Source organism: Melopsittacus undulatus, chromosome 5 (genome assembly GCF_012275295.1).
Source record: "Melopsittacus undulatus isolate bMelUnd1 chromosome 5, bMelUnd1.mat.Z, whole genome shotgun sequence".
Lineage (NCBI taxonomy): Eukaryota > Metazoa > Chordata > Aves > Psittaciformes > Psittaculidae > Melopsittacus > Melopsittacus undulatus.
The window spans coordinates 36,314,437-36,328,923 of NC_047531.1; the positions used below are offsets into that span (position 1 = coordinate 36,314,437).

Consider the following 14,487-nt stretch of genomic DNA (forward strand, 5'->3'; position numbering starts at 1 on the left):
GCTGCTCCCGGCGCTACCCGAGCCGCCATCGCGGGTGCACAGAGCGCGGTCCCGCCTCAGAGGTGCGCCCGGCACGGCGGTGTGTGGCCCCGTGTGCTCAGCTCCCCTCACCTCAGCCGCAGCCTCAGCGTAGACCGGAGCCGGTGCCTTTGCCGATTCCGGCTCCGTCAGCAGCCGGGTCGCTCTCCGGCCTCGTACGGGTGCGTGGCCCGAGCAGGGGGTTCCAGGGTGGCTTTAAGGGAGCGGCGGGTGTTTTTCTCGCCTGGCAGGTTTTGTTTTTCCGCTTTGTATTCACTTGCGTAAGGTTTTACCTCTCCAGCGTTACAACGGAGCTCCACAACGACAGAGCTCTTTCTCCTCCTGCAGAGCTGCGTTTCGGTTTGTTACTGTTACGCCCCATCCTTAGCAATGTTTGAGGCCACGTTGGACGGAGCTCTGAGCACCCTGCTCTAGTAAGAAGGTGTCTCTGCTCTGGCAGGGGGTTGGAACTGGGTGGGCTTTAAGGTCCCTTCCAACCCAAACCAGTCTATGGTTTTGGGGAGAGTCAAGTAATGACTGAATAATGCGTTCTTAAGCTGTCGTTTCTTTGCGTGTGTGCCCGTGTGTGGAAGGCTGTGTCGTTTCCATGCTCTCACCTGTGCCATTTGAGGCTGCCTCCCCAAGCCCTCACACCTCAGTTGTCTGAAGGCTGATAACAATATGGAGATTACTTTAATCCTCTTCCACTTATTCGGGATAGTCTTTGTTGTCTGTTCTGCAGGACAAGAACCAGTTGTTTTTCTATATTCTATTTGGTGCTCAGAGCATCATCCACACTGTTAAGTACCATGACAAAGGTGAAACGTTTTCCCCACATTTTCCTCTCCTTCTCTCCCATCAACTTCCACTAATTAATTTCTTTTGTTGCTAAAGTCATATTGCTGAACTCTGAGGGCACTGACTCATGGTAACAAGTTTGAAGTGACTTAGGAGGTTTGATCTTTACCTTCAGCACATGTATCTCAGCGTATTGTTAGTTATATCATGCATAAAGCTCTGCCAGTGTCCCTTTCTGCACGTTCTGTATAAGAAATGCTGTATTTTGTTTTATCTTAAGCTTGCTTTAGGACACCATTGCTGAGTTTATGTTAAACCTGGTTGCTGTAAGCTGAGTTGTGGATTTCGGATCAGACAATAGCTTTTGAAAAGTGATTTATAAAAGCTAATCCCTCTGTCATGACTTGGGTAGAGTTTAAGGTAAAGCCCCGGTAGCTTGGCTACACTCTAAGCTGATTCACAAGCTGCAAGTTGGCTTAAGATTTTAATTCTTGGGAAGGGTAATTTGGAAGCTGTAGAATGGTGGGATCTTTCGTTGAAGAGAAACCACTCAGTAAAGTAAAAAGCCATGGGAATAAAGTTATACTTCAAATAAATGGTATGCCCTTTTCTGGTCTGAGTTTGACCCTCACATGAAAGAAATGGAACAAGTAGCCCTGATTTGCCAGCAAAAGAACCTTCCTGCCTGAGGGCTGCCAGACAGGGTCTATTGTGAAACCTAACACAGGGCTTTAGAAACCTTACACTGTAGTGTTAAGTTTAATTTGCAGTTGGAGCTAATTTTTGTTTAGGTACAAAAAGTGTTGCCACCCTTGACAGTATAACTAATGTGAGGTATCAGAATTTCAGCCTTCATTTAACCAAATGGTTTTTCAGCTTTCTAACAGCAGAAATTCTCACTTTTATACAATCTACTGAATTTGGGAAAATTCCTTTTTTAGTGGAACTTTTTAAAATGTCACTCCTACATAGAGTTATTGCACCCACTTGTGGAGGAAATCAAAACTACAGGGGCTGCAGGAGGTGAGTTCCTCTTTAGTTTTAGTGTTAATCCAAATCATTGAAGCTGTGTAATTTTTTGTTCTTTCCAGTCACAAGCCACCCTCGAATCTGTCCGCTGCAGAAGAGAGCAAAGCTGTGTTGAAAACAACTTCTGCCATGAGATGAGGTCCTAGTATGGTTTTGCAACTAATGTAGGTAGGTATTAATACTGTTCTACAAACCATTACTATAGCAGCTTGTGAGGTTTAGGGTACAACTGGTGCTAATCCACGTCTGAGGAAGATGCATTGATACTTCCAAACTTGTGTAGAAGGATTAGTATGATTGTTGGAGCAGAATTTCCTGTGAGGGGAGACTAAAAGACAAAGATTTATTCAGCCTGATCAGAAAAAGGAGTTTAGCAAAGGTATGGTTTGCTGTCTACTCTCTTGATATGTTTATACTGTAATTCAAAAAGGAAACAAATTTTCCAGACAGGAGGTGAATTTGCTGTAGGTTTCTGTTTTTAAAGCTGTATACTTCAGGCATCACACAGAGCCTCCTTTGACTGTTTCCTCTGGATGACCAGAAATCTCTTAGAACTGCTATGCTGGGCTGGACTTTTTTTGCATAGGTTTTACGGAAAGCTTGATCTTGTATTTGAGAGTCACAGTAAGGGACCATGGCCATTGTCCAGCTACAGCTCTTAAATCCTGAGTAAGGGAGCTGGAGACTTCGGTGGCTCAAAAACAAACTGGCAATGGCTAACTGAGCTAACATGGGATAGAAATTGAGTTATAAGTGAGGTTCTAGAACAGTGTTTCATACAAATAGTGGTAAGGTAGGTAGTAAACTTACATAGCTGTAAGATGGAGCTTCATTGTTTTAAGAAAGGATTATAAAACATAAAACAGAATTGGGTTTAATAGGTCAGGGTTTCTTTTCAGGAGTTGTGTTACATAAAAACAACCTGAGCATTTGAGCACTATGACCTGCTTTATCCAACAAGACTGTCCTAAGACTTAAGAAAGAGCCTGCCATGTGGATGCTGAGGAAGTGTCATTAAAACATTAAACATTAGTTTTAATCCTGCGGATAACCAGAAATATTTTGTAGGACCTGCTGAGGAAGTGTCATTAAAACATTAAACATTAGTTTTAATCCTGCGGATAACCAGAAATATTTTGTAGGACCTATTCTCTTTAACTACTTTGTGGAATTAAAAGCAAATCTAATACGTAAGAAAGCTGTTGCTGCATGCTATTAAATGTGGAGTAGATATTATCAGGAAAGGATAAAGGTGAAGTAAGAGATGAAAATGCTATAATTGGGTATGACAAAGGTGGTGGTTACTTGCTTCTCGTGCTGTTCATTGCTAGAAACCCCAATGTGAAGTCATCAGAAAGATTCCTGTTGACTTTATGGCAACTTTCCAACCATCAGTGCTAAGTATTATAGATATCTTTAAGATTAGCCCACCTCTCCTGGTGTTTAAACTAGTTTACTTCTTTACACTGTCTTTTTACTTATGATTCATGCTGATTTTCAGGACTTCAGTATTACAACTTCATGTCAGAGTTTAGCTTCCTTGGAATAAGAGCTTCTGTGCTGAAAGTGCCCCATAGCTCTGCAGTGAGACAGGGGCTAATGGTGAATCTCTAATGCATATATTTTATTGCTTACTGGTGTGGCTTTCAACTACAACTGGATTGAGAGAAGGAGTGGACAGTTTTATTTTTCTGCAGAGCGTTAAGATGCAGACTGAGGCACGGAGCTACAGGTGCAGAGCATTGCTTGGGCACGTGGTCAGTTGCCTTTTGTACGGTGTTAGCCACATCATTCACAGTAAGCACGACTGACGTGGTGTGGTCACACTGACTCCATGTGCCTCCTAGGCTTGAAACAGAGATGACTCTTTAACCTTGTTTTTTGGAGAAGGATTGAGTCATTTACGTGTTTGTGATGCATGGATGATGAATGTATGCTCTAGTTTTGATTCTTTCTCAATAGCAGACAGTTTTTACCACAAAAATCTGGGTATAAGGTTTTTTCCAACTTTGACAGTAGAGTGCATAGGCTTGTTGTGGCAATGCTGTGTTGACAGAGCACTTCAACCACATCAGGATGAAACAGTTTCCATCAGGATGAATCAATTGTGCCTCTCTGTGTGTCTGACCTTTGAATAGTTAAGCAGGGTGTCTTCAGTCAGCATAGCTGATTGGACTATCACAACTATGTAAGTCAGGGATCTGACCCAAACTTCTACTTCTTCTTTGATTTATTTGACTCTGAAACCATCAGGTGGAGCTGAAAACTGAACTGACTTGTCATCACAAATCACTAACTTTCTCCAGCAAGTTTTATTTGTTGATTTAGAATGCAGAACCTTTTAACTTTTCCCTGAAAGCAAATATTGACTTTGTTTCATAGTAGCCTGGACTTTGATCAAGAGGGGAGAACCTGACATTCCTGAAAATGGCAGCTGAGAAGTCCACAGAAGTTCGAAAAGCTGCTAGACAATTCGTCCTTAAAGAAGAGGTACAACACTTGGCTTTGACACGTTTTGTTTTTAAATAATGAGTTGAGATCGATCAGAGTTTTGTGAGTGCAGAGTAAGAAATGCTGTAGATGCTGTGTGTTTGTAAGAATCTGTTCAATAGACAAAACGCTTCTTCCTGATGGGCAGAGAGTTTCAAAAAGGTGGCATTTCTCTTTGTTGAAATAATCAGAACAATTATCAATGGGGAGAGAGAAATCTACAGAGTATTATCTTAAGTTGCCCGGGGGGAGGGGCTTTTGTTTGTTTCTTCTGTTGTCTGTCCAGGCTGTTTGCACAGTTCAGTAGTAATGCTGATACCTCTCAGAGACTGTACAGTCGGTGGATCATGATGCTCAGCCTTGGTTTCTGTTCCTTCAAGATGAAGAACCACTAAGAGTTGCCTTAACATCAAGGATTGTACCTTATTTGATGCTTTCTGAAGGGGTTTGAATTTAGATAATTGCCGTTCTAAAGACATTAGTAAGGAGGTAGTTAGAGTTTTGAAATAATATTCTGTGTGCATCTTCACAGACTCAGAAGGTATTAAGTCCTAATGAAGGAATTTGAAGGTAATTCTGGGTGCTTTGTTTATTGGGAGCACCCTCACTTAAACTGCCTCTATTTGTTTCTCTTCTGAATAAATTCTTAGAAGTTAACCCTTGCTGTTATAGTGGCAACAGCATCATGCTGTTGCTGTAACACAAATGTAGTTTCTTTTATCTGGTGTTCTATTCTTGGAATGAACACACAGGCTTGTAGTTTCTTTAGGTTTCGAGATAAAAAACTTTAGACTTGTGTTGTTGGGATATATTTATGGCTCTTCCCCTGGGTGGCTGTGTAAGGTGAATATTTCTCAAGCATAAGGGCTTCAATTTTTTTAGGCATTTGAGGTTTTCAAATAAGACCTGCATTTTTGCAGGCAGCATCTTAATTTTACCCCTTTTTTTTCATACTACCTCTTAGTTCCTCTTCTTTGGAATGTTGTACTCCCTGGTGTCATTGGAAGTTTGGAATTAGCCTTTAATATTTTAAACTATTTAGTTTTTTCAGTCATCCTGTAGGATTAATACAGGAAAGTATTTACTGTGCCTCTGCCAGAGGCCCTTACATTAGAAGTGGTTCTGTAATTCTTCAGTAGCTACATGGTCTGATGTTGGAGAATCTTCTTCCAGCAAAGTGGAGCTAATTTTGTTTTATTGTTCCTGTTTCTGGGAGGTCTATTACAGGCCAAAAGCTGTACTTAAGAATACCTGATTAAAAACAGGATGTTTTGTTTGATGTTGTTTCTTTTGTAACATAAAATCTATTTTTCTTCTGTCTTTTTGGAGTGTGGACAGGTCTCATTGCTTACAGACCAGGGATTTCTTTTACCTCTTAAGATTCCTGGGGACAATTATGTGGTTCTGATTTCAGCCATTTTCCCCTTTCTTCTTAGCACTAACCTGGGGGGGGGGAATGATCTTCCAGTTCTATTGAATGCTGCAGCAATATGGGACCACCTGTAATCTGTCTCTTTGTGTTCTCTGCAACATTTAAAGACATTCCTTAACACAAAACATTTAGCTGTGTTGATTTCACTGAAGTATATTCCTCTCTTTGGATAACCAGTGGAACACAACCTTCTTCTATTCCTCTTTTGGATCTTCCTGTACTCTGCAGTGATTTAAGAGTGAATACAAAGCTATTTAAAATATATCTAAATGCTTCCAAATTGAATTACTTCTTGTCTCTGTAATGAGCAGAATATACTTAACCTCCTTTCTTCTGTTTTTGTGACCACAAAGCCATTAGAAAGCCCTTTTGAGAACACACAGCTCTCCTTTTCCAATTCCTGTTACGTAGAAACGTACTTTCCAAAATAAATACAAAACTCCTACATGAAAAGTGCATGTAGCAGGTTTACAACCATGGGAGTGCCACTGTTATTTCAGTTGCCTGTCAAATAGTTCTTTGGAAGAGCACATTATATGAGTTCATCCAGCTGACTTATAATTTCCTTGATACTTGAATCACTTCAGATTTGCCTCCTGCCCCCAACTGGTGCTGTACTGTGCTTGTGTACCCTAAATAGAGCTGCATCATAGACTACATTTTGTTTCTCTACATCCTTTTTTTAGTTGGTGAATCTCTCACTTCAAAGTTCAAGATCTGCATGGCCACACAAGCCGTATTTGCTCCTGTCCTGCACTAGAGCATTTCAGTCTGCCAGCCACGTGAATGACCTCTCAGACTTCATTCTTTGCTATAATTTTGTATTGTGTTTTTTTTCCACACATACTTATTTCATAGAATCATAGAACAGTTTGGGTTGGAAGGAGCCTTAAAGCTCATCCAGTTCCAACCCCCTGCCATAGACAGGGACACCTTCCACTAGAGCAGGTTGCTCCAAGTCCCATCCGACCTGGCCTTGAACACTGCCAGGGATGGAGCAGACACAGCTTCTCTGGGCACCCTATGCCAGTGTCTCACCACTGTCACACTTAGGAATTTCTTCCTAGTATCTAATCTAAATCCCTCTTCTTTCAGTTTAAAGCCATTCCCTCTTGTCCCATCACTGCACGCCGTTGTAAAAAGTCCCTCTTCAGCTTTCTAGGAGGTATTGACATACTAAAGTACTGAACTTTAGGCACTGGGAGGTGCTCTAAGGTCTCCCCAGAGCCTTCTCCAGGCTGCCTCAGCCCAGCTCTCTCAGCCTGGCTCCAGAGCAGAGCTGCTCCAACCCTCTGCTCATCTCCACGGCCTCCTCTGGACTCGCTCCAACAGGTCCATGTCCTTGTTATGTTGGGGGCCTCAGAGCTGGACACAGGACTGCATGGGGAGGGTCTCACGAGAGCAAAGCAGAGCAGGAGAATCACCTCCCTCAACCTGCTGGTCAGGTTCTTTTTGATGAAGCCCAGGATACAGTTGACTTTCTGGGCTGCAGGAGCACACTGCTGGCTCATGTTTTGCTTCTTGTCAACCAGCACCTCCAAGTTCTTCTCCTCAGGGCTGCTCTCAATTCATTCTCCTCTCAGCCTGTATTTGTGCGTGGGATTGCCTTGACCCAGGTCATGACTTTGCACTTGCCCCTGGTGAACTTCATGAGGTTTCCACTTGCTTGCTGTCAGTAGTGTGTCTCATTAGATGACAGGAAGTGCTTTGCTCATCTTACTGATTCCTTCTGGTTTCTGCGGTCAGACCTATGGCCAACTTGATTCAAAATTCTGCAGACAATCCTGTCTGCCCATAACTTCAGCAAAGCTTAAAATACAAGTTATATTAAAGTAAGTAAATTGCTGGGCTAATACCTAGAGAAAATAAACTCAGCTCAGAAAAGATACTTTGTAATAACATTAATGCCAAGCACTCAATCAGCAGTTCAGAATCCTAAAAGGGCAGGTGTGCATCACTGCTTACAGAAAACAGCAGTTCCACAAGGCCACGGTCTGAGATCACAGCAAGAAGAGTTTCAGAACAATTTGGTTTTCAGTCTTGCAAGCTCAGGTATAGACCATGCTGTCTAGTAAGTAGACACTCATGATCACCAGCGTAGCAGAAGTCTGTGAAGACCAGTCACCCTTTTTCAGCTGAAACATGACCTGTGCAGAGACTTCCTAAAAACCTGAGGACTTCCCAGTACATAAAATCCCAGTGAATTCATTGAAACTTGCTTATAAAGTCATGTTAAGAAAAGCTACTGGGCTTATTTTCCATTCCTGTTCAAGAACTTGGAGTAAATGTGTTTTTCTGGGTTAGCTGCAGGAATGTTGTTGCATGTTCCAGCATGTATTCCACTGCTGACATTTTTGTCTTCAGGAGAATCCAAAAATAGTGGTGTTTCTCCCCTTAGTTCCCAAGTTGGGATTAATCTTATAATGTATTTAATCAAATAAAATTCTATATTTTAGGTAATTGCAGAAAGGAAATGGTTGAAACTTGAAGAAACAACTTACACTGATCCCTTTGGTAAAACCAGGTAACTGCTTCATTGGCATCTCAGACTTCTATATTGTTCCCAGTCAGCATAGCCCCAGGCTAGAGAACGGGAGCATTCCAAACCTGTTACTCCACACAAGATGAGAGTTATTCATTCTCCAATTACTTTATAGTTCATACTATTCAGAGAAAAATAAACTTACTCTAGCAGATATTCTGGCATGTGGCATTGAACTGGGCTCCTAAATCCTTCTGGGCACACTGGACCCTGGTTTACCTGGCATTTCCAGTGCCTTGCAACTGTGCAGCAGCAAGTTGTAGCCACACAATTAGACTAAGGACCAGAGTCTGTCCCATGGGTTTTCTGGTTCTTCACTGAGGCCTCCCTTTTGCCTGCTCATGGTGCTGGATCTTGTGTACTACTGACAAATAACTGTCCTCTCATGTATTACCTGTTCAGTTCCTTTGTGTGCCTTAGTTCTGTGTATTTTTCTAGATGTGACAGTGTGGCTTTACTTTCCTTTCCTCAATATGTTAGATTCTCTGCTGCTGTCTTTCTCCAGTGCCTCCCAATTCATCCTTTAAAAAAATAGCCAAGATTGGAGTGTTTGTGAAAGGATTTTTATTGCTGGTGGATTTGGGGGTTTTACTTATCCCATTGCTTATTTTGGGAGGGAAGCTTTGGTCTTTCCTACGTATGTGCTCTTCATGTGCTCAAGTAATTGAGCTGAGAACTCCCAGTAACTTACACAATAAGACTTATGCAAAAGCAGGATAAAAGATCAAATGCAGGGGATCCTGTTACAAAACTGTCTTTCAAAATCTGACGAGTATTATGTATGAATTGTTTTATTTTTGCACTTTTCCAGGATCACTTATACAAGACTTGCTTGATTTTTGACAATCACTCATGTCCTTCCCTTATTTTTAGTGATCTTAAACAGTCATTAATTGTTTTCTCTCTCCCCCTTTAAATAGGCTGAACAAAATTATACTACGGACATTTTAAAGTGCCAGTATATGACAGAGCCTGCCTAAGCCCGACTGCTTTCCTATAGGCCCTCACTGTGTGATGGTGTATTTTGCTTTTAAATGAAAGTATCAAAGGTAGAAGATAACTTACACATTCATTTGTTCTTTGTCTGTGTTAAACAGAACATGGGAAACTGTAAAGCGTACTGGCAACAAAAAGGGGATCTCAGCTGATGGTAAGACATTGGTGCTTGGTTTTGTTTGAATTTTTTCCTGTTAAAGAGCTGACAAATTCATAGACCTTAGAGCAGCTTCTGGTACTTAAAGGGGCTGACAAGAAAGCTGCAGAGGGGCTTTTCACAAGGGTATGCAGGGACAGGACAAGGAAGGGGAAATAGCTTTAAACTGAAAAGGGGGCATATTTAGAGTGTATGTAAGGAGGAAGCTCTTCCATGTGAGGGTGCTGAAGCGCTGGCACAGGTTGCCCAGAGAAGCTGTGGCTGCCCCATCCCTGGCAGTGTTCAAGGCCGTGGCAGGGGGTTGGAACTGGATGAGCTTTAAAGTCCCTTCCAACCCAAACAAGTGTGGGATTCTATGAATGAATGGAGGATGGGGAACAAATAGGTCAGCAGTATTTGCTGTACTCTTGAGCTAATTAAATAGAGGCTTCAGTGTTGAAGAGCCAAAACCTTACTGGTAGGAGTGTTTTCCCAAGATCATTTTATTCACTTCAGAACAGTGGAGCAATTTCAAAGATGTCCTGGGTGCCCTGGTAGAGAGTAGCTCACAGATTGGTGAATTGGGTCTGCTGTGAGGGCCTTGGGATACAGTTCTCTCTGGGAGATGATTTAGCCATGAAAGGAGTGCATAGGGGAGTTCCATACATTGGCTCCCAAACAGTGTGCAGTGAAGAGAGCACACCCCTAGGTGCTGGTGGGCTGAGGCTCAGTCTCGCTTGGTACATATGCCTCTTGTTTGATCTTTGAATATCCCATTTTGGGCTTTTGCCTCTCACCATGCCTAACAGAATGAGATTAAATTCATAGTTCAGGATTCTGGAGCAGGCATCTAAACATTTAATGCTCAGAGTAACAGTGCTTGTATTCCTTTCCAGATCTAGCATTAAGTACCTTCTGCTATATTCTGATTGTATGTACTTGTGTCTTCCGTGACTGTAGGTGTTGCAGTGATAGCGGTACTACAGAGAACTCTCCACTACGACTGCATTGTCCTCGTGAAACAGTTCAGGCCCCCAATTAATGGCTATTGCTTGGAATTTCCTGCAGGTAAGTGGCTGAAGCATTAAGATGGGTCACAGAAAGCTGGCAGTTAAGTGTGTTTAGATGTGCTGGGTGTGTCAATCTCAAGCAGCTCTAACTAGAAAACTATGGTGAGCTCTGTATCTCAGTGTGCTATTCCCAAATAGGAATATTTGGTGATAAAGGATACAAAGTGGGCTCATTTTAGCAGATTGGAGACATTTTGCACAGCAGTCTGGTAGTAGAATATTGCATGTCCCTCTGCTCCTTAAGAGTCAAAGCATTTGGCTTCTTTCCCTTATGAGGATATTAATGCTGTTTCCTGGGAAGGTGGCGGATAACCAGCCTTTGAAGGCTTCTGTAGACAATCATATGAAGACATGAACAGCAGCCTGATGAATCCAGGAACTGGAAGCCTGCCTAATGCTTCAGTTTTATCCCTGTGTAAAAGTAGTGTAGTGAGGATGTTTCACCTCTTCCATAAGGCTGGGTTTGATCTGGGATGGGTGTTATGGTCATGTGTCTGCTTTTAATTGGTCCTGTGTGTTATTTATCCCACAGGCCTCATTGAGGAAAATGAGACTGCAGAAAGCGCTGCATTGCGAGAGCTGGAGGAAGAAACAGGGTACAAGGGGGAGGTCATTGAATGTACACCAGGTCTTTGCTTTGTCTTTTATTTCCCACCCAAAGCTAATTCTGCCTTTGACAGGTACTCTAAATGTCTAAAATGCTCTAAAAGAGAAAGAGCTGTGCAGGAAAGTCGACACAGATGAGCATGGAGCAGTATCCCATGGCTGGTCATTGCTGAGTCACTAGCTGAACTGCAGTGACAGTTTGATGTCTATAGGGGAAAACTTTGCTCTTAATTAAGATCCTTGACACAAAACCGAATTGTTCAAGCTGTGATTTGGCATTTTTGTATAAAGGTCTAAATTGCTGGAATTAATGTGAACAGCTTTTGTGAAGTTAGGTATTAAAAACTAGCTAGCAGCTTGAGTGGAGGCCACGTCATGCCACTGTGGGGAGGTGACACCACTCAGGTTCTACAGCCAGAAAGGAGAGAAGAATTGGAGTAAATCCAGAGAACCTTTGGAACATGACTGTTGCCAATGCAAAGCAAAATGAAGGCAAAATGAGCCTTCAAATTAAACTTGAGAAGGTAGAAAGGTGAGGCAGCTTCCCTAGGATTACAAGTAAATGTCGTTATAGTTGAGATTCGGCTCTTGAACACCAGGTACAACATGATGGGGACTGATATGGTGACAGGTGGTGGCAAAATTAGACTTGACTGAGGAGGCCTGTAAGGGAATTGTAGTTTGCAGTTTACTCCGCAGTCTGTGGGATGCAAAGTAAACCTAGCTGTGGAAAACAAGTCTTACAAGGGATCTGTAAAAGCACTGAGAGGCACAGAAACATTGCTTTTAAGAGCCTTTTAAGACAAACTCTTCACAACCTTTCCAGCCTGAACGTATGCCAAATGCCTATTCTCCTCTTGCATCAGGATGCATTTCTGTGAAAGCTTTTGGTAAAATGTCAAGGTGCCTGACTTGTGCTTTTGACAACTTCTGCTTGTTCTTGTTGGCAGCTCTCTGCTTGGACCCAGGTTTGTCAAACAGCACCACACACATTGTGAGCGTCACCATTAACGGGGATGAGGCGAAGAACACAAGGCCTAAGCAAAAACTGGGTGAGTTTTGTACTGTTTGTTTGAAAATTCAAAGAGGGTAACAAAAGAATGGGTTTAAAAGAACTGGCCTTACCACTGTAGAGACATCTGTCCTAGCTATGTAGATGCTGGACATCCTTCAAATCATATCCTGCAGTCTGGATATGCAGAGCTGTGTTTCTTTGCTAAATTCCCTAGGAAGACCTCAATGTTCAGTGTCAGGTGTTGGCAAACCCAGAAGGAGAAATCTAGGTGCCAAACTTCAGTGAGGGCCATAAGCCCTTGTGAACCCTGATATTCCTGTTAGTTGTGGCTTGACCTTGGAAATCACTACAGTGTCACTCCCAGTCAGCTATCAGAATGCTTTTTATTTGTAAGCTCTGTGTATGTCAAACCCCTTAACTTACTCCTTTTTGTTACTTTCCTTGCAGATGATGGAGGTATGTTGGGTAACTGCTCCCACTGACAGCAAGGTCAAGAGTGAGCTACGTATGGCAAGTTTTACTGAGAACATGTCAGTTAAAACTGGTTCTTATTTGGGCTTTGTTATCTCCTGGCCCTAATCAAACATGCATGAGACTGACTTTGTCCTAGATGTGGAACATTATTGCGTCAGTTCTCTCAAGCATTGCACCTATAGCACCAGTATCTCAGGACATACAAATGACTAAATCCACAGTAGGTGTAGATGAAGCCCCAAAGACAATGAATTCAGGTGGACAGAGGAGGTGTAAGTCAACGCATGTTCATCAAGAGCAAACTCTTTGTGCTGTTTTAGTCTTCAAATGCATCTATAATCCATTACTCTACCTGTATAAACCAAACAAGAGTCCATTTCAGTATATTTTCCATTTCTAGAAGGGAGAAGGTCTTGCTTTGGAAGAGTTCTGATCCCCCATGGCTGTCAGCTGTACTGTTTTTCCCAGTTTCTTTCTGTCAGACCTGTTTTATAATGACTCCGGTTGCGGACTTCCCCCATTTAATTGGCATTTTGCGGATACATGTGCAGGCTCAACAGCTTTTGGATGGTGATGAGCATTAAGTCAGTTGTTTTTCCCCTTTTAAACTGTAAGAAACAGGACACTGAGGTAACTTCCTTTACTGTTTGCAAATTTAAAGGTGTGTAACACTTTTTTGTCCTCTCCTAGAATTTGTGGAAGTTATTTCACTTCCAAAGAATGACCTACTGCAAAGAATTGATGGTAAGAGCTTGCTGACATGCTATGCACATTGAGAAAGCCTTAGCTTCTGTCCTCATAGCCTTTCTCTTCTGAGAAACCTCTGTCTTATAAAGCTGTTAGACTCAGCAAGGGAAAAGTTAGTGACAGCATCAGATACTGGCATGAAGAGTTAATGTCTGGAATGCTGCACAACTTTGTTGTAGTGCAGGACTTGCCTTTGTGTAGAGGAGGAGTTTAAACAATCTCATAATTGTATTTTTGTTTCTTTCCAGAGCTGGTGGCAGAAGAACACCTGGCAGTGGATGCCAGGGTTTACACCTATGCACTGGCCCTCAAGCGTGCGGCAGAAAAACCGCTCCAAGTTCCTTTTATGAAGTGAGAAATGTGATTGGAAACTGCCCCATTCAGATGGTTAGGAAGGTTTAGCTTTCCTTGTAATAGAGGTCCTTTGCTTTACTTGTAGAGCAAAAGTATTTGTAGGAATGACCCTAGTATTTTTATCTGGAATTATGTAACTAACAAAAAGTGTCCCTTTAACTGCTCAGGCTGTCAGGCCTTGACTGAATAATGGTAATAAAAGTGCTGTTTAATTTTCAGAGCAGCTCATCCCTCACTGTGTTTGTCAGTGCAGTGTAAGGAAGATGCTCAAGTGACTGTGATTGGTGTTGTACCAAAGCCTGTTAACTCAAGGTGGGTGCAGGAACAGTGTTCATCTTCCTCATCTCTCATCCACACACACCAGTAGCATCAGCAAAACAGCCATCGGTGATTCCTCAATGACAGGAGCAGCAGCATGGGGACACACTCTGGCTGCTGTGTTTGAAGCTGCCTCTTATGCTTTAGACCTGAGGGGGTTGCTTCCTTGTCCCAGTTGTAACTAAACTATCCAGAATGAGAAAATTGGTTTGTTTAGCTACAAAAATCACAGCTGTGGCACCAACACAACATCCCAGGGTCCATGACCCAGCCAGGGGATTCTGTTTGAGGCATGAACTTACATGCCTGGCACCTCTATATACTACACACATATGTCCCCAGGCTGCCCATTCCCTCACTCCCATTACTTCTGAGTGAATCTTCAGTGTATCTGCACAGCTGACTGCTTCCAGTTACACAAACCACCACCACTGCTTAAAGGTTAGGATCTGAGTGCTGTAA

At 42.4% G+C, this 14,487-nt stretch overlaps 1 protein-coding gene across 3 annotated transcripts; it reads left to right on the forward strand.

The window, feature by feature from the left end:
* Positions 1-6: 6 nt before the first annotated feature.
* NUDT5 (nudix hydrolase 5) lies at positions 7-13,925 on the forward strand. 3 transcript variants are annotated; one of them, XM_031043958.2, is made up of 11 exons: positions 9-200; positions 1,908-2,013; positions 4,231-4,335; positions 8,224-8,291; positions 9,407-9,459; positions 10,402-10,509; positions 11,044-11,139; positions 12,068-12,169; positions 12,580-12,588; positions 13,297-13,350; positions 13,602-13,925. In XM_031043958.2, exons 3-11 carry the CDS (start codon positions 4,273-4,275, stop codon positions 13,706-13,708), a joined length of 660 nt encoding a protein of 219 aa, XP_030899818.1. In that variant the 5' UTR covers positions 9-200; positions 1,908-2,013; positions 4,231-4,272; the 3' UTR covers positions 13,709-13,925. The 3 variants fall into 3 exon arrangements, with proteins under 3 accessions (XP_030899819.1, XP_030899818.1, XP_005143387.1); XM_005143330.3 differs by having other exon boundaries at positions 10-200; positions 4,228-4,335; XM_031043959.2 differs by lacking the exon at positions 13,297-13,350 and having other exon boundaries at positions 7-200; positions 4,228-4,335.
* Positions 13,926-14,487: the final 562 nt, after the last annotated feature.